The sequence below is a fragment of the Gopherus flavomarginatus genome, chromosome 7 (assembly GCF_025201925.1).
Source record: "Gopherus flavomarginatus isolate rGopFla2 chromosome 7, rGopFla2.mat.asm, whole genome shotgun sequence".
Lineage (NCBI taxonomy): Eukaryota > Metazoa > Chordata > Testudines > Testudinidae > Gopherus > Gopherus flavomarginatus.
Window position 1 is genome coordinate 102600057 of NC_066623.1, and position 24321 is coordinate 102624377.

At 42.8% G+C, this 24321-nt stretch overlaps 1 protein-coding gene across 1 annotated transcript in view; it reads left to right on the top strand.

Annotated features, from left to right (window-relative positions):
• The first annotated feature begins 397 nt into the window (after nucleotides 1-397).
• Nucleotides 398-24321, top strand: part of C8B (complement C8 beta chain) — a 31786-nt gene continuing 7862 nt past the window's right edge. The window contains exons 1-9 of the mRNA XM_050962024.1: nucleotides 398-489; nucleotides 3151-3307; nucleotides 4691-4832; nucleotides 6507-6648; nucleotides 10725-10857; nucleotides 13054-13251; nucleotides 16744-16984; nucleotides 21456-21584; nucleotides 22170-22333. Coding sequence (XP_050817981.1) covers nucleotides 398-489; nucleotides 3151-3307; nucleotides 4691-4832; nucleotides 6507-6648; nucleotides 10725-10857; nucleotides 13054-13251; nucleotides 16744-16984; nucleotides 21456-21584; nucleotides 22170-22333 — 1398 coding nt within the window. The remainder of the gene's footprint in view (nucleotides 490-3150; nucleotides 3308-4690; nucleotides 4833-6506; nucleotides 6649-10724; nucleotides 10858-13053; nucleotides 13252-16743; nucleotides 16985-21455; nucleotides 21585-22169; nucleotides 22334-24321) is intronic.

Consider the following 24321-nt stretch of genomic DNA (forward strand, 5'->3'; position numbering starts at 1 on the left):
TAAATATGTGACTTTATTGATGAAATATTTATTTTTGCAGCAATGCCCTAAGGAAACATACCAAAGCTTATGCTCAAATAAATTCATTCGTCTCTAAGGTGCCGCATTACTCCTGTTCTTAAAGCAAATGAAGGGGAAATGTAAATTGCTCCTAAGCTGATTTTTATTTTCTCTGACATCCCCCAACACAGTTTTCAGAACTTCCTGTGTGCTAGCAGCTATAAAGGTTGTCGTGTGAATTGGCCAGGAGGTGGGTCATAGTTTTCTACATGGTAAACAAAAGATCAGCTAATTTACCGTTTGCTGCTTGAATCACTTTCAGATCCAATATAAGGCAGAACTGGAGTTCTGGTGGTTTAGGATTGCCAGTGATATTTGCTGATATTACCTTAGAATCATGAGCATATCGCATACTATACTTCTCTTGTACCCAGTGAAATTGTTGCTGTTTTGTGCAGTACTGGGCTTCCTAACTGTGCATTGCTTTAGGTAAGTGAATGTTCTTAAATAAATATCCATGCAATGACATGATAGATAATGAAATGTAACACTGACCGTCTGCTTTTCCTTTTACGGTGAATAAGGAATGTCATCTGAAGCTATTTTGGAGTTTCTGCCGAAGTAAGAAAAGGCAATGCTTTAAAATGAGCATATCATGAAGTGACTGGCTTGAAAAAAGGAATCCAGTCTGATAAATCTTATATGCCAAAATGTTATAGTCGTGTTGTGATGAAGTGAAATCTGTTTGCAGTGCAGTTACTTACTGTGTGTACCTTACAAGGTCATTATTAGAGTTCAGCTTGATTTAAGGGTCAAAAGAAAATTAATTTCGGCTAATATTTGATAGCTCTTCTACTATCTGACTATAATTGGTACTTGCCAGGGGAGGGAGTACTGGATCATATAAGAAGTTTTTCCTTTACCTAGCTACTATGATCCTAAATGTCAACTGATCTAGTGCCTTTTGGTCCTCATTTCATATAAACAAAACCCAACACCTAGACTACATAGTTGGCTGATCATTTTCCTCACTCCCTTTTTTACATGTGATATTGAATGCACAATGTTAAGAACAATCTGTTATACAGGAGGGTCTACGCTCACAACTTACATTTTTTTTTTGCATTCCTTGTGCTGATGGAGGCTGGGGGCACTGATGGGGCAATTTGCTTATTGATGATGGATTGTGAGGAGGAGGTGTCTAACCTCAGCTCCCCTCCCCTAGCCCCTCTGGCCTTTAGGGAATGGCATTGATAAGCTCTGCAGGAAATAGAAAAGCCTAGGAGAGAGGATACAATTACTGTGCTCCCTGGGAGTTCCTGGAACTATTGTGGGGGCGGGGGGGGCAGTTATCAATCAACCACAAATCAGGACTTAGGCCTTCAAGACAAAATTGAGCTCTACGTTTTAGAATTAAAAGTCCTTTGCAATGTTCTTTAAAAAAAATGCACATTCTCTTTAATCCATAGTTGAGAAAGTGCAGTGTACCCTTGGCTACAGGTATTAGTTTAAAACCACGCTTCATAGTTAAAAAAGATTTATGCCGTATGGGTAAAATGCTGCTGTCAGAGACACCAGTGTCAAGCTAGTGTAGTGAAGTTAATGGAAATTCACAGCGGTATCACAATGAGCAGACTTTGTCTCAGCACCTTACTAAGAGAAGTGATTGGAATTTTTAACAAATCACCACCAGAAACTATAAATATTCTGCATTATTTATCTAAATCGTCATCTTGGTTGACTGACTCTTTGATTAACCCCTGGTAAAATGAATTCATTTCATCTGTTTTGTAATTAAAGCCACTGGTGAGAATAAATGTACAGATGCCCTTGAGCCTTTCAAATTACCGATAGACAGACAGGGATTTTTAGTTTGCTGTTAGTAGGTGTCATGGATCCACAAGGCATGCCAAATCTCTGACCTTAACGTAGACTCTTTGAGAGTATACCCTTCTTTGTGCTAGGCCTTGGACCTCCACTTTTGACTGGGTCGCAGACTTCAGCGCTTTGTTTCTCACCGTGACTCCTTAACAGGTCTTAAAGAGCTTGGTCCCTGTTGGAGACTTACCCTCTTGGGAGCTGTGCAACCAGCAGGTGTTTGCTGTGACTCAGGACAGATGTTTCCTAACGAGACACCTTTTATTAGACAACTGGCATTCAGTAATTAGTGTTATCAGAGTAGAATGGAAAAGCAAAACCTACGTGCATGTGCAGGCTGGCAGCCCAAACTCTCTCTCCTGCCCAAATGTCCAGGATTGACCCATGCACCCCTCTGGCCCCACCAGCTAGCCCTGGACAGCAGGATTCTCCCTGCAATCTGCTCACACTCAGTTCTTTGGTTCAAGCTCCAGTCACACCATTTCATGTTCTGCCCCACCCCCCAACCCCCGGGCTGGCAGTCTTTAAAAGTTAATGGCCTTCTATTGTATCTTCAAGGTACCCGGTAAATATGATGACATATTCTTACCCACACTGCCCTGCCTACTTGACCCCCACCCAGTCACTGCATTTCTTATTCCTCTGTCTCAGGAAGGAAACTAACCCATTCACACACAGTGGTAAACAATATAAAAGTGAATGGGGAAACTGAGACATGCATATTTTTGCTAAAAATAATACCCACATTTCCCACAAATGGAAGGTACAGTAAAAGCTGCTCTAAGGACCAGCAGCAACAGGCACTCCCGTTGCTTTAAGCGATCCATACAGTTTCCAGTAGAATTTTGTCCAGCCTTTAGATAAACAAGTCTGCTACAAATTCAATTTTTGCTGATTCTTTAGGAAAGTCCATGGTGCAGGATTTTTGTCAAGTTGTGATTGTATCATTAATGACCTTGTTTGAGACAGTGATGATGGACATGTGATGTTTTACAATTCAATAATGCCGTAATCTTTGACACTCAAATTAAAACATTACGGTCCTGATTCTGCTCTCAGTTATAACAGTGTAAATCAGGAGCTGCACAGTTGCACACCCAGTGTGAGGTCGGTAGCTAACTCTGTATTTTGCATGAAAGATTTTAGTGGAGCACAATAAAGGGATTGTTTTAGTGTGTGGAGAGAGAGAGACACACACACAAAAGCCTCTGTTCCATTCTCCTAGCTTTGCAATCCTACACACTCAAGTTCTTATTCATTGTGAACATTTAGTGGTGAAAGGGAACCTCTTCTTCAGCTACATGGAGTCAACATGAGCCTAGCCAAAGGCAGATGGGCCCGATCAGTAAGCAACCCTCCGCAGCCGATTGATTGTGTGCTTTCAAGCTGGTCACCATGGAGCACCTGTGACCCCTGTCAAAAGAAAAGAGTGAGTATCTATGATCTTAATATGAAGCATAGGAAATACAAGAGAATATAAGGCAAGACAGTCTTTCATAATATTGCCTCTGCAAAGACTCAGTGATGGAGTCACTTTTTCTGGCCTGTGGCTCCTCACATCTCCTGCAGGGAGAATCTGCGTGGGCAATGCAGTTAGATATGAATTCACCTCATTCAAGGCATCCAGGTTCCAGCACAAGACCTACATACCACTGAAGCATCACAAAAGACCTCCTGGGGCTTAAGTGCATGTCTAGGCCTTGTGCTAGGCTTTCTTTCACAGGGATGAATTTCGTGTCAGAGTTCCCGGCAAGTAACTCTTCCTTTTATTGGGACATGTGGGGCTTGCAAGCCTTTCTTTGGAATTCTGGTTCACCTCGGTCTCGCAATTCTTTATCCAAACATAGCTCCCATTGACTTCCATGGAAATTTACTGCAGTAAGGGAGTGTAGGAACAGGCCGTTAATTTTCCCTCTCTTGTATCAAATGTAGCAAATGATCATAGTCCTTTGGCAGGAGCATTCACACATAGTGCCAGTGTCCACAGGACTCCTGCAAGTTCCTAAGCACCCTCAGCAACTCTGGATTTGATTGGGAATTGAGGACACACAACACCTCACAGGGCTGGGAGACCCTTTTCATTACCTGCCATTAAGGATTTTCTATATATGGAACATCTTCAAATTAAGATCCTGTTCCTAATGAAATCAATGTCAAAAATCCCATTGTTTTAAACAGAGCACAGGACCACTTGTTAACAGGTTAAGATAACTATTCTTGGAATGGTTATCCCACGTCAGTCTTTCTTCAGCCCTTTGCAGTCGGAGTTATGATGCTTCAGCTGTGTAAGGAGTGAAGACTCTCAGTTATGAGTTTGTCTAGGAAATGGAAAAGGGGCAGAAGGATAATCCAATGGATGGATCAAAGAATTACCTCTCAGGGGTGTTGTCAGGAAAATATCAATAATGGTGTGGAAGGTTTAGTAAGTACACAGGTACAGAGAATAACAAGAGGTGTCATTACCAACTCTAATTGAAAGAAGGGAAATGCCATTGAACCCTTCCTTATTATTTCCCACTCCGAGCAATTAGTCCTATTTAAACAAAATCTATCTTAATGACAAGCTAAAAACCATCACTCCATCACTACTAAGTGCAGAAAATCTTGGTTAATAAAATGAAAACTACCTCAGGTTATTATTTTAAATTAGGTCCATTGCAAGAAAATCTAAATTTTTCCATATTTACTATTTTTCTTGGTGTTAACTCCTATAGCAAATATGTCTTAATACAAGAAGTTCATATTTTAATTTAGGAACCATAAAATTCATGCATTCTACACAGAGGAGTAAATGTTTTCTGTGTCATTACAGTACAGATTTGCCCAGGTGGAACGGCCTTCTCAGTTCAATGGAGACCCATGTGACTACTCTGACAAAGAAACAGAAGATTGTGTTACAAACAGTCCTTGCAGAAATAAAGTTAGATGTGAAGGCTTTGTATGTACGATTACAGGTAAGTACTTGAATTAGAGGCTGGAGCTAGGCTGTTCTCAGGGGCAGCAGATGACGGAACAAGGAGCAATGGTCTCAAGTTGCAGTGGGGGAGGTTTAGGTTGGATATTAGGAAAAACTTTTTCACAAGGAGGGTGGTGAAGCACTGGAATGGGTTACCTAGGGAAGTGGTGGAATCTCCTTCCTTAGAGGTTTTTAAGGCCTGACTTGATAAAGCCTTGGCTGGGGTGATTTAGTTGGTGTTGGTCCTGCTTTGAGCAGGGGATTGGACTAGATACCTCCTGAGGTCTTTTCCAACCCTAATATTCTATGATTCTAGGGGACATGTCTGCTCCTGTTGAAATTGATGACAGAACTTTTTTATGGGGGTTGCCTAAGTAAAAGTATGCCAGGATGAGGCCCAATGTATATCAGCACTTACATCGCATTTGCAAATGACTGATTTTAACTGGAATGTAGGCCAAGTTCCAGTCTGCCAGTCTCTTTATAATCCAGTTGTTTTGGAAAGTAGGAAATTTAAAAACAGTCTTAATAATAAAAGCTGCCACAAAACTGGTTCAAAAAGTCAGATAGTGGCAGAAAAATATATCCCCATGATTTTGGCATGTCCTGAGATCAAAAGGAAAAAAGCTTTATATGGATTTGTTGTTGTAGTGATGACATTTCTGCCTACCCTACATAAATTACTGTTCTGTAGCATTCATTAGTTTTCACAATCACATTGAAGGAACTGGTGGAGTTTTCGGTTCGGTTCGGTTTTCAGTTCAGCTGACTGAAAATAACAATTATTTATTTTTTCTTGGCAAAATGAAAAAGTGAAATGTTTTTGATTTGGTCAATCCAAACATTTAGCCTCTCTCTGCCTCAGTTCCCTTTAGGTAAAATGAGAATAATAGCAGTTCCCTAGCTCACAAGAGCATTGTGAGAATAAATACATCAAAGATTGTGAAGTGTTTAAAGGTCTACTGATGAAAATCACCATATAAGAGTGAGGTATTATTTTTATATAATTCATTAACATCTCAGTTGTAGGGATCTTATTATGGATGGACAACACAGCATGAGAAAACAAAACTGTTCCTTCCGCTTTGATTCACAGAATTGTTTTGAGGTCTCTGTAGAGCAATTCTAATAATAAAATACATGAGAGACACGCAGCCTTCGTGTCTATTATTTCCCTTATTAAGAATGTGTTACCAGTATGCTCTGCTCTCATATTAATTAATCCTGTTCATTGGAATTTCAAGTTATTTGTTCTTGTAATCAATCATCTATACAAGAAAATAATTATAATTATTTATTATTAGGGCCGGTGGAAAAATTTCCAAGGGCTTTTTTTTTCCAAAAGAAAATTGGATTTTTGACTAAACAAAAATTTTTGCAGAAAATTTCTGCCCTAATCAAAAGGATTTGATTTTTCCACTGGAAAAACAAACAGACTTAACTTTTTTTCAGCTTGTATCCATTTTACACTTTTTGGCAGTTTTCAGACTTTTTTTAAATGAAAAGTAGAAATGTCTAGGGGGATGAGGAAATATTTTCCAACCAGCTCTAACTAAAATGTCGTAATCTCTAAGTTTATAAGCTTTATGGGGCGACGACTGTGGCTTTATAGTTTTTAATAATAAAATGATAAAGGACTTCTTAATTAAGCAATTTCAGTGTTGCCTCTTAGGAAGATGCATTACACGGAGGTTGCTTTGCAATGGAGATGATGACTGTGGGGATCAGTCAGATGAAAAAAACTGTAAAAAGGTGTATAGAAAATGCAACCAGAAGATGGAGCAATACTGGGGAATAGAGAATCTGGCAAGAGGGTAAGTAGGCAACCTTGAATAAACCAAACATAGCAAATTTAATTACATGACTTGAAAATGGAGACATATAGTAACCTGAAATGGTTAAAGTTCCCTGCACTTCTTTTTCAAATAAGGAAAATATGTTGATGTAATCTCAGACTTGCTAAATATTGAACTGTAAATGTTGGAAAAATTGACACGTCTTGGGTCCTGATCCAAAGCCCACTGGAAAAATTCATATTGACTCAAAAGGGTTTTTATCAGAACCTTAGTAAATAGCGATCACTGAGACAAAAAAAAATCTGTATGTGCAGTGAACATGCTAAATGAATTGTCTGGTTGTAATGCTCCGCATGGCATAGGTAATTAGCTTGCCAGTAGGCCTGTTAAGGGAGCTGCTTTGTAGGCTACTGTGTTCACTTATTTTCTTCTGGAAATGTGCCAGTTGTGCCAAAGCTGGGTGAATAGGTAGTGAATGACAAACCTTCTAAAACCTCTACAGATAATTGTTGTTTAAACCATTGGACACCTGAGAAATCATGGAGACTCCAGATTTACATGGGTGTAATCGAGATCAGAATGTGGCCTGACAACTGCTCTGTGTGTATGACAAATTTTGCCTGGACTCCAGGAGGCTGGGATGACGCCTATTTAAAAATCTGGCTCTGAAATAAAACGCTGGGTGGAAATGTTGATATTTGAAAAGAAAATTGAATCATGATTATATTATAGAATGGCCTGCATCAAAATTCTGTGTCCAAACTGTTACACTTTCTTGGGGCATCCAGACCTATGGGTGACCTTGTTACCCCTCTCCCTTAGCAAAAGAGAGACTTGCTGGTGCTAAACTAGTTGAGAGCTCCCTGTCACCAGTTTGTTAGCCACCCTAGACAACCTTCCCAGGATTCTGCCAGACCTTACTTTTCTTTGCACATAACACTTGGTGCACCGAAGTTCCTGAGTCCCTGGAAGAACATTCCCCTGGAGTATCCAGCCCAGCATTCGACACTCGCAGGGATTACCAAATTGGCTATCTCCAAAGAGACAGTGTAAATGCCAGCTTGTTTGATTAAACTGAGTAGTCACACTTCATTTAATATTACAGCACTGAATTCTACTTCTGGTAAAACAAAGAGAAGGTTTTAGTAACAACTGAGTAAGAGTAGTGGAAACAGAATTGGTTACAAATAAAACAAAAATATAACACGCTGGGAAGAGATTAAATAGATCTTTAGCCAGCTACAGCCTTTTGGCTAAAGCATTTTTCTCACCCTCAGGCCTTGGCTACACTGGAGAGTTGCAGCGCTGGTAGTGGGGTTTACAGCGCTGCAACTTACTCACTGTCCACACTTGCAAGGCACATGCGGCGCTGCATCTCCCTGGCTGCAGCGTTAGCTGTACTCCTGCTCTGCCTGGGGTATAAGGATTGCAACGCTGGTGATGCAGCGCTGCTCCGCAAATGTGGCCACCAAAAGTGCTGTAATTGGCCTCCGAGGTATTCGGAGGTATCCCAGAATGCCTGTTCAGCCACTCTGCAGTTTTGTTGTGAACTCCAGGCTCCTGGAGCTGCTTATCTAAAAAACAGACACAGCTCCTGTTTGCTTGAGCAGAGGCAGGCAGCGGGATTCCTTTGGAATGTTCACAGCTTGATTGCTTGAGGAGAGAAGCAACACGGCTGGGGGAGAGGGGAGAGTCCGTTTTGGAGCAGCTGCTTATCTGGTCTGAAGGCTATTTGCATTTAGTGAATAAGAGAGGGCTGAGGGAAGGGGTCGAAACTTTTAAAATGATTGAAGGTTGGTGCTGTGTATCTTCCAGTCCTTAGAACTTGCAAAGCAGGGAGCTGACAACAGTGTCAGCTCCAAAAATCCACTCTCTCTGTCTCCCCCACGCTCCCTGTCACATCCACCCCACCCCACTCTTTTGAAAAGCACGTTGCAGCCACTTGAACGCTGGGATAGCTGTCCATAATGCACCACTCCCAACAGTGCTGCAAATGCTGCAAATGTGCACAGTGCAGCGCTGGCAGCTGTCAGTGTGGCCACACTGCAGCGCTTTCCCTACACAGCTGTACGAAGACAGCTGTAACTCCCAGCGCTGTACAGCTGTAAGTGTAGCCATGGCCTTAGTCCTTTTGTATACGTTGCTAATTTTCAGTCAAATCAGGATCCAGATTTTTCATTTTTCACTCCTCTCTGCCAGTAGTATCCTTAGGTTCCTTTCCTCTTCATTATGCTCCAGAAAACCTTTGAAATGTATCCCTGTGATGTGTACCCTCAAACAAAGTTTTTTGCCCCTGCTGTTTGCTCTTCAGCCTTCAGCGTGCTCATGGCATGTTGTCTTTCTCATTCACCTGGCAACTTGCTTTTCCTGTTGTCTTTCAAATGAAGCTTGCTTTGTGTTGACTTACACAATGTTTGCTAGACATTGGAGGCAGGCAGGTTAATAAACATTCCTTTGTCTGGGAAAAACTTGTTTATCTACCCTGCCTGTTTACATAGTTCAAACATATTTTTAGTACATACATACACCTTCTTGACTAATGCCCGTACATATGTCTCACAATGCTTATGATGACCAGTATGATATAAGCGTTTATTTGACACACTATACAACATTCTTTATAGATAAATACTATGACAGCAATTTGTTAGGTGTAGTGAGTTTGTCAGGCCTGATAGGAGTTGCTGTTATGTGATAATGAACCCTTTGTCAGTGGGCACTGAAGGGCTCTTAGGGTCACACTAACATCCCGGAGCATTGGATTGCTTAAAATCTGAATCTGGATTCAGATCTATATGTTGCAGTGGGCCTCTACATTTGGAATGGACTGAACCAAAACTCAGGGTGAAATCCTGGCCCCATTTAAGCCAATGGAAGTTTTGCCATCATCTTCAGTGGGGGCAAGATTTCACCCAAGAACTAAACAACCCTGAATTTGGGGGTGGTTGAATATAATCCAACTCATATAGGATGATAACTGTCTATAGGATCCTACAGTGGGAAAATAGTCCCCTAATCTTCCTTCACATGCACCTCTCAAAAATCTTGCTTCATATTGTAAAAATCACATTAAAGGGGAAATGATCATTTCTATGCAATTCCCTGAAGATGTGACCTCTGTGGGTGTCATTACTGATGCTGTTAACCATAGTATAAATTAAAAAAGAATTTGAACTCTTACAGAAACATGCCTCTCATTTCTTTGAAGCCACAAATGCTCCGTCATACGATTTTAGTGGATCTTCCCGCTTTTCACTGTGTTCTAAGATTGAAGCTAATTTTAACAATTTCAGAGACCTTTTTATGCAGTCCTTTGACTCTAAACTAACGAAAGGGAACCTGACAAAGATCTGGAGCACAACATAATTATAGGTTCTGGGGATTTCCCGATTTCATCGGTATTTTTTCTTTTGTGATTTTTTTCCTCTAGTGATGCTCACTGCTATTTAAACATGATCTCATTCAGAGTAGCATGTATCCTGAGACTGCACCATGTAGATGAGATTCCACTGGGATTTGCCCTTCAGTGATGGTGGTGAATAACAGAGAACTCTTGGTCCCATCACCAAAAAAAGCCATTCTCCCTACGTAAAAAGATTGCCAGACTGCACTTTTACTCTTTACAGATGGATTTAGGATCTGATCCAGTGCCTAGTATATATTTTGCCCACCTCTGACCCTTCTGCCATTCCTAAAAGAGCTACTCCAAATCCTTACTTTCCAGCACAATTTCAATTCCATGAACTTTTATTGTCTTGGTAAAGTATACAAATGTTGCTATCACTGATGAGATGATGCCATAATGTCAGTCCCAGCTGACAGAATGTAATTCTTCTGCACTTAATATTATCTTCAGCAATGTTTCAAAACATGAGTCCCTCTTTCATTTGCTTGTCGGATGGAAAGGTTCTCCTAGACCACTCAGAATGGATGCCTGAAAATGGAAAGTTCTGATGACCGAATCCCTAGGCAACAAAATAGGCAGGTGCAAAAGGAAATAGGGGAAAAAATCTTGCCTTTCTTAACCAAATTGTATATTTTGTTGCTAATTAAATTATAAACTTTATTGTTTCACTGTTATGCCTCCTACACAGGTTAAATACCCTCACGAACAATCTGGAAGGTTTGGTTCTTGATCATAGGTACTATGCTGGGGGATGTACTCCACATTATATTATGGATACCAGGTTTAGAAAACCGTACAATGTAGAAAGCTACTCCCCAGAGGTAAGAATCAGATTTTTTTCCTGCGACCCAACTTTAATTACATTTCCAATAGTTTTCAGTGCAGCATGTCGACACAGCTTCATTTACTAGATGACATTTTAATGAATTTCAAGAATTGGGGTCAAGTGGTTAGGACTAAATTTTGACCTACTTTGAAAATATTAGGGAACAAAATAAGTGATTGTTATACTCTAATAATCACGTATATGTTGTTCTCTAAATGACAAAAATACGAAAAAGTAAAGTTTCTGTAATGAAGCCATGCGAAATTCTGAGCTGGATGCAGTTGTTTCCTTGATTTGCTTGCAAGAAAGTGAACTAGATTTCAGAGATTCTCTATAATGATGCAGTGCACAATGGGTGCCCGAAATAGTAATGCTCATAGTATGAGGAAATCAAGTATTAAATATAAAACTGTAGGGGAAGGAAAAAGGAATGATTCCAGTGTCCATAATGAAAGTGAAATATTTGTGTTCATGGCAACATGTAATTTGGGGCATTTTTACCATTGTTCATTGTTACCCGCAGCACAGACTTTATTTTGACTATGTTGCTTGTTCAGGGAAAGGATGGTCTCATGGTCCAAGCAGAGGACTGGAAATTAGGAGATCTGGGACCTAATTCTGGCTCAAACTTCCAATGTGAATTTTGGTAAATTCAGGTAGAGTTTGATCTTAAGCACATTGAAGTCAATGGCAAAACCACTAATGACTTTAAAGGTGCAGGATCGGAGCCTTACTTTCTCTTTGCCTCAAGAACCTGTTCCATAAAAGTGGTGCAAAAATACTTATGTTCAAGGGGCAGTGTGAGGAAAGCACCTTGAGATCCTCTGATAGAAAGGAGATGTGATGGGATGTACCAACTCCACCATGGGCCTGAAGGGATTAAGGAGAATCTGAGGGCTCAATCAGCCTTGCCCTGCTACACCAGTAGTAAGTGTCAAAGCTGGAGGGAGGAGCTAAAAGGGCTGAACCAGGCTCAGTTAGGGGTAGACCAGGAAGGAGTGCAGACCTCTGGGTCTCTCTCAGTGAGAGAAGCCTGGCTGGAGTCAGGGAGCTGAGTTGGTGAGTCCAGGCCAGGATTCAGCATGCTGCTAGATGGATCTGCAGGGAGCAAGAAGACTCCTGCTGAGTCAGTTGAGAAAACTCACCTGCAGCAGACCCAGATGCTAAGAAGCTCTGCAGGGGGCCTTTGGAAGAGGCCTAGAAAGCGTGGCACTGATACACCGGGGGCCAGGAAAGAGGCTGCAGCAAAGGCTGCAGACTGGGCAAGGTAGGAGGTGGTCCAGGGAGGCAGCCAGGGGTCTGTGTAGCAAGGCCTTGACTTCCTACTCAAGGGTCCCTGGACTGGAATCCAGGGGAGCAGGAGGCATTGGGTTTCCTTACCAGCCCACCAAGGGTGATGGAGCGGAAACCCCCCTATAAGGACTGTTGAAGCCCCCCTGATACCAGGGGTAAGGACTGGTGAGTCCGGACTCAGACTGAAAGCTCAACAGTTTGTCAAAGTTCAAAGTTTGTTGGCCTGCTGGTTTACCCCAGAAGGGGTGGGACTCTGTGTGACCTAGCCGAGTTGCAAGGAGAAACTGACCACCACAGGGCTGGCAGCACAGCTGGCAGCCAGGGCACTAAAACGGGAGAGCCTGCTACACTACACTCAGTCACCATGGGCTTGCCGGCAGTGAGTCATGTGCTTAGAGAAGACTACAGAAGTGCAAATAAGTATTATTGTTTTAAAATATCCAGAACGTACTGTATAAAAGGGCAGGCACCCAAGTAATTTTCATACGTGTCATTTATCTTAATGGGCATCAAAGATACAGAGCCTGATTAAAAGCCCATTGAAGTTAATGCTGTGTGTTATCTAGTGTGATTTGATACGTGCTGCCTATTAAGCAAGCTTTGTTCCTTTCGCAATTTTAAACGTGTTTAAATGTTCATGGACTTTTAAGATGTAGGCAATTGCAATACAGAGGAGACAGTAGTTCTCATCTGCATTTTATTAACCTGTGCTGCAAATCAAGTGGTATTGTAGTAGTAATAATAATGATTAGCAATTATACCAGGCTTTTCATCTTCAAAGTTCAAGCACTAATTCAAAAGTATGTTTGTTGCAAGACTATCAAGATGTCTTCCCTCTGCTTCAGGTATGAAATCAGTATGCAAGAAATAAAGTGTGTTGGTTTTGCTTTTTGTTTAGACCAAAGGCAAATATGAATTTACATTGACTGAATATGAATCTTATTCAAGTTTTGAAGAAAATATCCTTAGGGCAAGAGCTTCGCAGACTAGCTTTGGCTTTGGAATAAAGATCTCAGGAGTGTTTGAACTTGGTTACAGTTATAGTGACAACAGGTTCAAGAAGTTCATTCAAAGGACGAAAAAGTTTTCTGCAACTGTAAGTTACTTTCTACTTAAAACTGTTCTCAGTTTAGTAGTTAACACCTGAGATGTGAAGTTTAAATGTACGTGTGTGTATACATGTATAAAAAAATATAGGACTAGATCCTCAGCTTTTGAAGTATAGCTCCAAGGAAATCAGTAGAACTACACCAATTTAGATCAGCTGAGGGTCTGTCCAATAGACCCTCTAGATCAGCTGAGGATCTGTCCACTGTAAAAAAGTGAAAGAAAGAAACAGGCCCAAATTAGTCCTCTGAACACAAAGGGAAGTGCACACCTATTGGTACAAAAGTACTGTCATGTAGGAAGGATTGGCAGGGGGGCTACTGATGCACAGCAATCCCTATATGAGCATAGGGGATGTAGCACATATTATACTCCTGTGGGAATTCTGCGCCACTGTACATGCGCAGAATTTATGTCCCCCGCAGATTTCTTTGTTTCCCTGCAGAAAAATGACTTTCTGATGGAGAAGCAAAGGGAAGCCACAGAAATGGTCGTGTAATCTTCCCAAACAGTGATGCCCAGGGCAGCCGGCAGAGAGGTAAATCATTGTCGGGCAGGGGCGGGACCGGGGAAGACACGGCTCATGGCTCCTATCTGCTAGTCAGACCCACCCCCAAATTTCCCCCCCGGCTGTAGGAAGCTCTGCAACCCTCCCCCTGAGCTTTCTGCACCCATCGCTCCTCAGCTGCAGGGGGAGGATCTCTGTACAGGGAACTACTCCCGCATCCATCCAGCCCCCCTCACACCCAGACCCTCCTGCCAAGTCTCCCTCCCCCCTGCACCCAGAATCCCCCAGACGAGCCCCACTCCCCCTGCACCTGGACCACTCCGATGAACCACCCGGATCCTCACCCTACCAAGCCCCAACCAGCTGCATATGGATTGCAACCCCACTAAGCCCCACTCCCTCAGCATCTGGACCCCTGCACTTAGTCCCCCATACCCAGACCCCCCTGCTGAGCCCCTAACATCTTCACCTGGATCCCCCAGCAGAATCCCATTACCGTTGCACCCAAAAAACCCCAACAAGCCCCTTTGCATCCAGATCCATACCACACACATACCTGCACTGAGCCACCGACACCCAGATTTCCACACACAGAACCCTCTCAACCCACACCTGGATTCCCCCCACACTAAGCCCCTCCACATTTGGATCCTGCCTTGCTGAGCCTGTCTGCCCACGCCTGGTGCACCTGACATGGAGGGGCAGGGCTCTGGGGTGTTTCTGAGGCAGGCCCGGTCCTTGTGCTGTGTCAGGTTTGGGTGCAGCCTCACCCTTGAGTCTATGACCAGGAAGGGGGGAGCTGCACAGTGATTTCCCACCTCTGTGCAGCCAGTGGCCTGTGCTCCCCAGTGCCATGCTGGAGCCTCCACATTTATTTGACAAATAAAAAGTGCAGAATTTTGCAGAATTTTAACATTTTTGTCACATAATTTTTAAATTTTTGGCATAGAATGTCCTCAGGAGTAATATTAAAATTGACAATCCAGCCATTAAAGGGGCTGACACATGGCTCATACCAGCCACTGGACATAGGAACTGTAAACTACCAGGTTACCCTGCCAGGGAGTTTAATGTACCGTAGCACCCACCTCGGGTCAGGAGACCATAAAGAAAAATAACTTGCTCGATATGTTAAGCACAACAGTAAATAGCAATGGTAGTGAATGGAATCAAAATGTCCTGAAAGATGGGTGGGAAATAGATATGACTAGAGTGACCTGATGTCCCAATTTTATAGGGACATTCCCGATTTTGGGGGGCTTTTTCTTATATAGACCTATTACCACCCACCCCGTCCCGATTTTTTATACTTGCTATCTGGTCACCCTAGATATGACCCAGAACGTGATTAATCCAAGGGATTTCACACAGGTCAGATTGTTATTTACATACTGAGCCCTAGAACTTTGAAATTCCATCAGTCCAGCTGGGTGAGTTCCATTGAATAGCAAGTGAGTTCCTGGATAAAAGACATTCCCTTCCTTTGGGATGGATGGGATTTTCAGGCATCAGGTTTTATGTGTTTATGAATGCATAGAACAGTCTGTGCAGTGGAAGACTAGTGAGCTTGGAATCTCACCAAGATGTCAGTGCACACAGGAAAAGTCGTAGTACAGGACAGGTTCTGTCATTGCAGTAAGTGACAATGCAAACAAAGAAACCCTGTTAGTCAACTGTACAGTAGCTATGACGGTAATATAAAATTAAAACTGCTAACAGGTCTTCACTGGTTTAATTATAGAATAGCACGTGCCATTTCACATTGGTAGATATGAGATACCCACAGAACTCAAGGCACACAGCGCAGAATACTGGCTGCATGTTCACCATGAAGCATACGTTTTCATTCTTGTCCTTCAGTCACTTCTGTGACCTGGTATACACTCCAAACCATCTGGAGAAGCTTTAATTTATACTCTTCTAGTGCCATGACTTCATTCTGGGTCAATATGCACCATCGCCTGGTTTCTTCTTAACCTTCCACTGTTGTAAACCAGGCCTACTTCATGTTGGCTGTTTAGTACCACTGGTGTTATATGCTGGTGTCCTCAGTGCCATGTGCATTCAGGAGCAGAACAATGGCCTTGTTTCTGTGTAGCTTGTACTTGCCTCGACTGTAACACTGACAGATTGGGATTGAACCTGGGACTAAACCTGGGACCTCAGTGCATTAGTCTCTGCTGCATGAGCTAAAAGCCATATGGCTGTAGAGCAGACTCCTCTCTCTTGCTCTTCTCCCCCCTCCCCCCGCAATGGGCTAGAATATCACATCCAGGAGGTGTGTGGGTTACACATGGTAAAAACCCCAAATAGAGCTTCCTTGATAAAGAGAAGATTGCACTAGGTATGTTCACCAAGCGGCCGAGAAGCTCCTGAAATAGACATCATTCGAGAGAGGAGGAGGATCTGGGGTAACTCACACATGCATTGATTTTTGAGGACAGAAAGGACCACTATGATCTTCCATAACACAGACCACTGAATTCCACCCAATGAGTCCTGCTTTGGGCCCGATAAGGGGCCTAGATTCATTTATCCAGTTTACAGGGCTTTTTAAATTGAAAGATCATCAGCTCTTTAAAATATTTCCCGTGATGGCCCAAACGAACCTGAGTCTGAATGCATTTAGGGCACAGTGGAAAGCCCATTTTATTATCCAGGCTTTTGCCCCAAAAGGGGTGTGGAGAGGAAGGATATTCTTTCGGTTGGACAATAGTTTGTTTGAGGGAATGTCTTTGTTTCCATTGTGTAAAATTTCTCCCTTCACTTCAAGTTTTGGTAATGGCACATTTTACAAATTAAGATCTATGTCGAGTATACAGATTTGTGTGAGCTGTTTAATGCAGACCAATAACATCCATTTATACAATGCACAGACAATACATATAACATTCACTGAGGTAACATACTTTGCATGGAGACCTATGTCCCTCATTTCACTTGGATGCTGTTGTGTGTCTGCATTTCATATAGTCCAGCAAATTTATTCATGCCCGTTCTGAGCTGGATGTTGCCCGTTATAAACTGAAGCCTCGGACTCTGATGTTGCATTATGAGTTCCTGCAGAGACTCCATCAGCTGCCTTTAGAGTACAACTATGGTGAATACAGAGAACTCTACAGAGATTATGGGACGCATTACATCACTGAAGCTACTCTCGGCGGCATCTACGAATACACGTTAGTTGTGAACAGTGAAGAACTGCAAAAGGCAGGTATGTGTATCCAGTACTATACAGCATTTAATGAAGGAGCAGTTCTTAAAGCTTTGGGGTCAGATCTACTACTATATAGGAAAACAATTGCCGCCTCCACAGCATTATTCCTGCCTGGACCGCCAGATGCTGCTCTGTGGGGATTAGGCTCCAGGGCCGCCCAGAGTTGGGGGCAAGTGGGGCAATTTGCCCCGGGCCCCGCAGGGGCCCCCACGAGAATGTTGCAGGATCCCCCCTGCTTCTGCCTTCCCCCATCCCCTGGCGCCTCAGCGTGCTGCATCAAGGAGCGGCCTGGACAGAGCTAAAGCGGTGTGGCTCGGGTGAAGCCTGAGCTCCTCCTGCTCAGAGCCGTGTGGTAAGGGGGTAGGGCTGAGAGTTCCAGCGTGACCTGAGCTCCTCTCACTGAGAGCTGCATGGTAAGAGGGTGGTCCCGCTGGAGCCACACCACTGCAGCGCTGTCCAGGGCCACTCCTGGACGCGGTGCGCTGAGGCTCCGGGAGAGGTGAGGGTAAGCGCATGGTAAGGGGGCCGGGGCCAGGGGGATTGGATAAGGGGCAGGGAGTCCTGTGGACAGTCAGGGGACAGGGAGGGGGCAGAGGTTCGAGGGGGGTTGGGGAATGAGGGGTTGGATCGTGGGCATTCTAGGGGGTCTATCAGGGCTCGGGGGGGTGGATAGGGGTCAGGGCAGACAGAGAGCAGGGGGGGTTCATGAGGGGTGGGGTCCCAGGATGGTGGTTGGGGGAGGTCTCGGAGGGCAAGGAGCAGGATGGGTCAGGGATTCTGAGGGGGGCAGGAAGGGGGGCAGGAAGGGGGTGGGGGCAGGGCCAGGCTGTTTGGGGAGGCAGAGCCTTCCTTACCCTAAAGCTCATTCAGCAGTTTGAGGCTTGCAGACAGCTATTTAACACAAAGAGCCAAGCTGTTATCTTTTCCCTTAGGGCTACCATCCTTTTCACTTCTCAAATGCCAAATTATAGTCTACATTTAATTGCAGTGCCATAGGGAGATTCATGTCAGGGGAGGGTAGCTTCATTTAATATTAGCCACTTTAGATTAACAGTGATAGAGCCAAGAGAGTCATGATGGAGGGATCACACGAGAAGAGCAATATCCTACACCACCTACCTCTTTCCCAACCCTACCAAGGGAGGTCTCCTCCCTTGCATTCCCCGAGGCTCTAGAGGGGTTAATTCAGTGGTTCTCAAACTTTTGTACTGGTGACGCCTTTCACATAGCAAACCTCTGAGTGCGACCCCCCCTCTTATAAATTAAAAACGTTTTTTATATATTTAACTCTATTATAAATGCTGGAGGCAAAGCAGGGTCTGAGGTGGAGGCTGACAGCTCGAGATCCCCAGTAATAAACTCATGACCCCCTGTGGGGTCGCTACTCTCCCCCCCCCAGTTTGAGACCCCCTGGTTTAATTTAATTTTAGCACCCCGGGTCCATTCAAATGCATGTGCTATTTTGAGCATTTCAGTTTTCACAACATAGGCTCATCCCAGATTCTGGAATGAGTCAAATGCTCAGTTCGTGGAGTATGTACATAAGCTATACTAAAGACAAACCCACAGTAACCGTCTCCAGTTTGTGAGGGATTCCATGGAGCCAGTCTCTAGAAAACTGATAAATTCATGGAGGTTAAGTCCATTAATGGCTATTAGTCAAGATAAGTAAGGAATGGTGTCCCTAGCCTCTGTTTGTCAGAGGGTGGAGATGGATGGCAGGAGAGAGATCACTTGATCATTACCTGTTAGGTTCACTCCCTCTGGGGGACCTGGCATTGGCCACTGTCGGTAGACGGGATACTGGGCTAGATGGACCTTTGGTCTGACCCAGTATGGCCATTCTTATGTTCTTATGTTCAACCCAAAGTTATGGAGACAGATATGAAACAAGGAAGCCAACAGAGTACCAGAAACCTGGAAAAATCTCTGACTGGATGGGCTCAGGCGTTTGGTCACAAGCTGAGGTGATTCAAAAGTTTTGGATGTTTTTTAAGCAGAATTTTTGTATTGTTTCTTTAAACAATCAAACACAGCAAGCAGCAAATATTTGGCCACACACTTATGAAACCCCAAACCATGTTCAGGTTTTGGCAGACTAACTTCAGTTTTTCAATTAAAAAAAACACAACAAATTTTGAAGGAAAGGAGACATTGTCCGTGATTTTTTTTGTTTTTTAAAAACCCCTGGTTTTTGATCCAAAAAAAGTTTTGACGGAAAATATGTGTCCAACCCTTTTAATGAGCTTTAGTGCCTTTTAGCACGAGTTGATGCTGAGAACCAGTGATACCTTGTAAAGGTGACTTGAAAAGAAGTTCTCTCAAAACTGGGTTTGTGCTGAGATGCGGAAGGTTTTTAAATGTTTGTTTTTCCCAGGGCCGCCCCGGGGGGAGAGGGAGGGAAGGAGGGAGAGAGGCAGGCAAGTGGGGCAATTTGTCCCGGGCCCCGCAGGGGCACCCACAAAAATATAGGATTCTATAGTATTGCAACTTTTTTTTATGCAAGGGGCCCCTGAATTCTCTGAGCGGCCCTGTTGGGCTCTGTGGCTAGAGAGGGGCTAAGCCTGGGGTGAGACGAGTCTATGTGGAAGGGGAGTGCTGATGTCTGTAGCATCCTAAGAGATACTGAATAAGATAATGCTCTCCCCTTCTGTGTGTAAACCAAGGACCTAATTTTCAAATGGCGCTGAGCACCCTCCATTTTCATCAACCTTAGCTGGAGCTGCCAGTGCTTATCGCTTCAGCATACCGGGCCCGGTAGTTGATCTTTGCAAAGCTGACTAGACATCAAAATGAATGAGAATCTCATGGCTAAATTCCCAGTTGGCTTTGAAAATCAAAACCTACGTTCTTCTATTCAGTGCTTTACGTGGTAGCCGTGAAACTCATCTAGCCTCCAGAACTTTTCCAGAGCGCAGGAATCTAGGAAACAGTGAATAATTTGCTGGGTGACTTTTCTGCCTGATGCTGCTTTAGCTGTTTGCCTCGTGCTCGTTTACAAGGGTTTGTGTGGAACAAAGAGTTGTGGATGATAATAAGTAGCAGCATTCTTTTGTTTACCCATTGGCATCGAAGGTTGAGGAACGGCCTTCAGTGCCTATTTGCGAAAGTACTCTTTGCGTTACACAGCAACGTGCACTATCTGTTTGCTCTTCTGTTGAGTAGTACCTTGGTAGGTAATAGATAATGTTTTCAGCTCTCTTAGTTTAAACCTGAGCCAGAGGGACAGAACTTAGATCTGGATTTCAGGCATTCAGAATTTTGGTGAAAGCAGCAAAGAATCCTGTGGCACCTTATAGACTAACAGAGGTTTTGGAGCATGAGCTTTCGTAGGTGAATACCTACTTTGTCAGATGCATGCAGAATTTTGGTGGTATTCAAGATCTGAGGTTTTGTTTTGGGCCCATCTCGAGCTATATATTTTTTCTAGAAGCTCACGTCTAAACACCAATGTATTGCTATTACTGTTTATTACTGGGATCACAATAGCATCTAGAAGCCCCAGTTGACCACAAGATTAGACACTGTACATACACATAGCAAGAGACAGTCATTGAATCAAAGATCTTGCAGTCAAAATAAACAATGTAAGCGTGAATGGAGGGTCAATCAGATGGATTTGCCAAAGTGCCAGTTAGATGTTAAAGCTGAAATCTAACTTAATTTGCCAGTTTGATAAGTGCTATAGCCAATGTTGGAATGGAATTTAATTAGGATAACCCCTTTTTACTGAGTCCAGGGAGCACTAATTCAGTGCTAGTTTTGTTCCCTGGCAGTGAATGACTGTCAAATGTGATTGCTGGCAGAGAGGCTGCCATTGATGAAGTGAAGGTAGTGCATCATCCTTGCTTGTTAAGGCCCCAGTTCAGCTAGGTATTGAAGCACAGGTCCAACTTCAGTGGGACTACTAATGGGTTAAAGTAAGTCATGTGGTAAGTACATTGTCGAATTGGGACCTTAACTGCTAACTCATTGAGGGCCAAATCCCACACACATTTGCTACTGAATGCACGTTTTACAGCCCTAAGGAATCTTATTTAAGTCACTCAGCATGGTAAGCACTATGCTCAATGGCAAGTGTTTGCAGGATTGGGTCCTTAGTCGTTAATTTGGAAACTTGTAACTTGCAACAGGACTTGGGTCAAAAGCAGTAACTATATCTTTATGATGTTCATTATTAGTAATGTGCCACTTCTTCTGTGCCAGGAATTCTATGACATTTGATGTAGCCCTGCAAGCAAAAACATTTCAACTTTTGAGAGGAAAATTTTTCTTTACTAAAGGTCTGATCTCAAGAGCAGTCAACTCCATCAAAGTCACTGGAAGCTGAGGGCACCAGATCCTTTTTAGAGCAAGACTGGGACCTAAAAATTTCCTGTGGGAAGGAGGGGGCAAAAAAAATCAGCAAAAGGTACTTAAAATGGAGTGTTGGTTTTATTAATATGTGATGTTTTACTGTGTTTTTTAGGTTACTCTTTAAGTGACATCCAGGCCTGTGCACAGCATGGCTTTAACGTTGGTGCAAATATCTATGGAGTTTATATAAGTTTGGGAATGTCAGCTGCTGGCTGTAAGGCAGTTTTAAATGAAATTGGAGGTAAACATAAAATAGTCTTGTGCTTTGTATGTTCTTTTTTTATGTGAGAGCAATATGTGCTCAATTTCAGACGTAAAATAGATCTGCACGCGGGAAACAGGCTTTGTTTTATGGAGTTTGATCTCACACCATTGACTTTAAGAGAAGCAGGATCAAGCCCTTTACTCAAGGAAGAGGTGCTGCACCCTGCACTAGTTGCAGTTTCTGGTGCTTTTCAATGATAGCCGCATTAAGGGGAGGCTGATTTATTATTCTTTCCCTTGTGGCTAAGTGGTCCCCTCTTTCCTTGAAAAATCTATGAATGAATCTACTGTTTGTTTGTTTGTTTTTCATTTACAGTAATGTCAAATGAAAAACTATGGGCCAAATCTTGAAGTCCTCCCTCAGGCACCACAGCCTTTTAAGTCAGAGGGAGTGCTGGATATTTGACTGTATATAAATAATTGTGACCAAGGTCGCTTTACCTTTTTGTTTCGAAATGGGATATGTAACTGGCAGAGTCTGCTTTACTCCTAGATTTTTATTCTATTTGTGATCCACTAAGAAATAGCAAAGCTGAGTTGGTCACTTTACCCCTGTTTGCAGACAGCATCGGGCAAAAGCAGGTTGTGGAAGATTTCATAGCCCTTGTTCGTGGAGGAGGGAGTGAGCATATCACGACACTTGCCTACAAAGATCTGCCGACTGCGCAACTAATGCAGGAGTGGGGGGATGCAGTACAGTACAACCCTGAAATCATAAAGCTAAAGGTACTGTAAATAATACACCACGGAGCCTCAATTAGTCACGTGCCATGGGGGACTTGGAATACATTCAGATAAGTGAGGTATTGAATAATCAGCGAGATTTTCAGAGTAACTAATTGACCAGTTTTAGGTAACAAGCCATGTCAGATAATTGAAGTTTGAAGAATCTAGGCAGTGTTGTATTAGAAATATACCTGATGGCATTTAATATTAGAGTGTAATAAAATGATCTTCCTTTTTTCTGGATTACCCTTGCCTTCCATATTTACCATGCACTGTATTGTAGCAATTCCGTTTGGTTCCAAAAAGCAAAGAGTGCACCAAAAAATCTGGCTGTTTGTTCAGACTATCTAAAGCTCATTAATCTGTAAAACTAAGAGAGGATCTCGTGAGAATAGATTTTTACTAGGCTTTCCTACTTCCAGCCTTGGCCAGATCTCAAACATATAGAGCTGCATGAAAGTGAAAAATAATAAGGGGAAAATGTCAATAGAGCCTCATAATTTTGAATGTCACAATTAGTTCATTTAATGTTTGGGTGACTATTATGAAGGCACAGAAGAATAGTCTTCTTAGGTATGGCCCTGCACTAGGGCTGGTTTTCGTTGGACTACCCTTCAATGGAAAATTGGGCTTTGGTTAAATAAATGTTTTTGGGAAAAGTGTCTGTTTTTCACAGAAAAAATATTTTTTGGCAAAAAAAACTGAACACTCAAATCCCAAAATGCATTCTAAAAAGTGAAAGATGTTGATTTGGAATCCCCTCCCCCCCTACACCTCCCAGTGCTTCATAGGATCTGTAGGTGCCTCATATTCCTCTATAGGCCTGGTTCCTCTGGACAGACTACATCTCCCATGATGCACTGTAGCTAGGGACTCCCCATGGTGCGCTGATGTCTCAGCAAGTGGGAAGACCATGGTGCATCATGGGGGATGTAGACCAGCCAGAGAGCCTGGCCCAAGGAGGAAAATGAGGGCATAAGGCAGCTGAACTATGAATCCCATGAGGCACTATGGCAGCAAATCCATATCAGTTTTTTTTGGTTTTTGACTGAAACTTGTCAATTAGAAAAATGGAAATGTCTAAATTTTCTGTGGAACCTTTTGATGAAAATATATTTTCTCTTTCACTGAAATTTTTTTTTAAAAAAGCCATTTTCCAACCTGCTCTACTCTGAACCCAAAAGCCTTGATTCAAACCCACTAGAGCTTTGGGGGTGTTCATTTGAAATCTGGATCCAGATAACATTCCTTAGACTGGGCCCATAGCTAGTGTTTATTGTATCTCTAGTGGAAATATGTTTAATACTTTGGCAATCTACGCATTCAAGGACTACTCTGAAGCCCCCTGAGCCAACAGAAATACTGTTGATTTCAACAGGCTTTGGGTCAGCCCTTTCTACATTTGACTATATTGGTCAAATAGATGTTTATTTTTCCAGGGCTTCATAGTTCACTCTGGCTTGACACTAATTATTATGTTTCCCCCCTTTTTTAAATACAAATTTCACATAATGTCCATGTTTTCAGCTTGCCCTCCACCCACTCAACTCTTCTGCTTTGACAATATAATCCATTTCTTTGTTAACTAGAACTCACCTCAGGTTTAAAGGAAGATATAAAATCAACTGTTTCAGGTAATCGACCCATGCTTTCATAATTGCATTGAGTCCCAGAGATTTCAGTGTCCGTACTTGTGCAAGTTACACTTATTATCCCACTTAAAGAAAATTCAGAACACAAACTAAGGCTAGTTTTTTTCTAACCCTTTAGAGTCTAACCTGATATCAGTGACCGGATCAGCTAGTAGAAACCACAGATTGATATAATTTGCATTTGGCCTATTTAGCCTTTAGTTTCCCTGCTAATATCTTGAGGAGTATGAAGATCAAAAGCACCAGTAGCGTGTGACTAAACATGAGACCTAAAAGTGCTTCAACAGGGAAAAAATAAAGCGAAGCAGTTCATAAATCATCTACTAAAAGCACTTG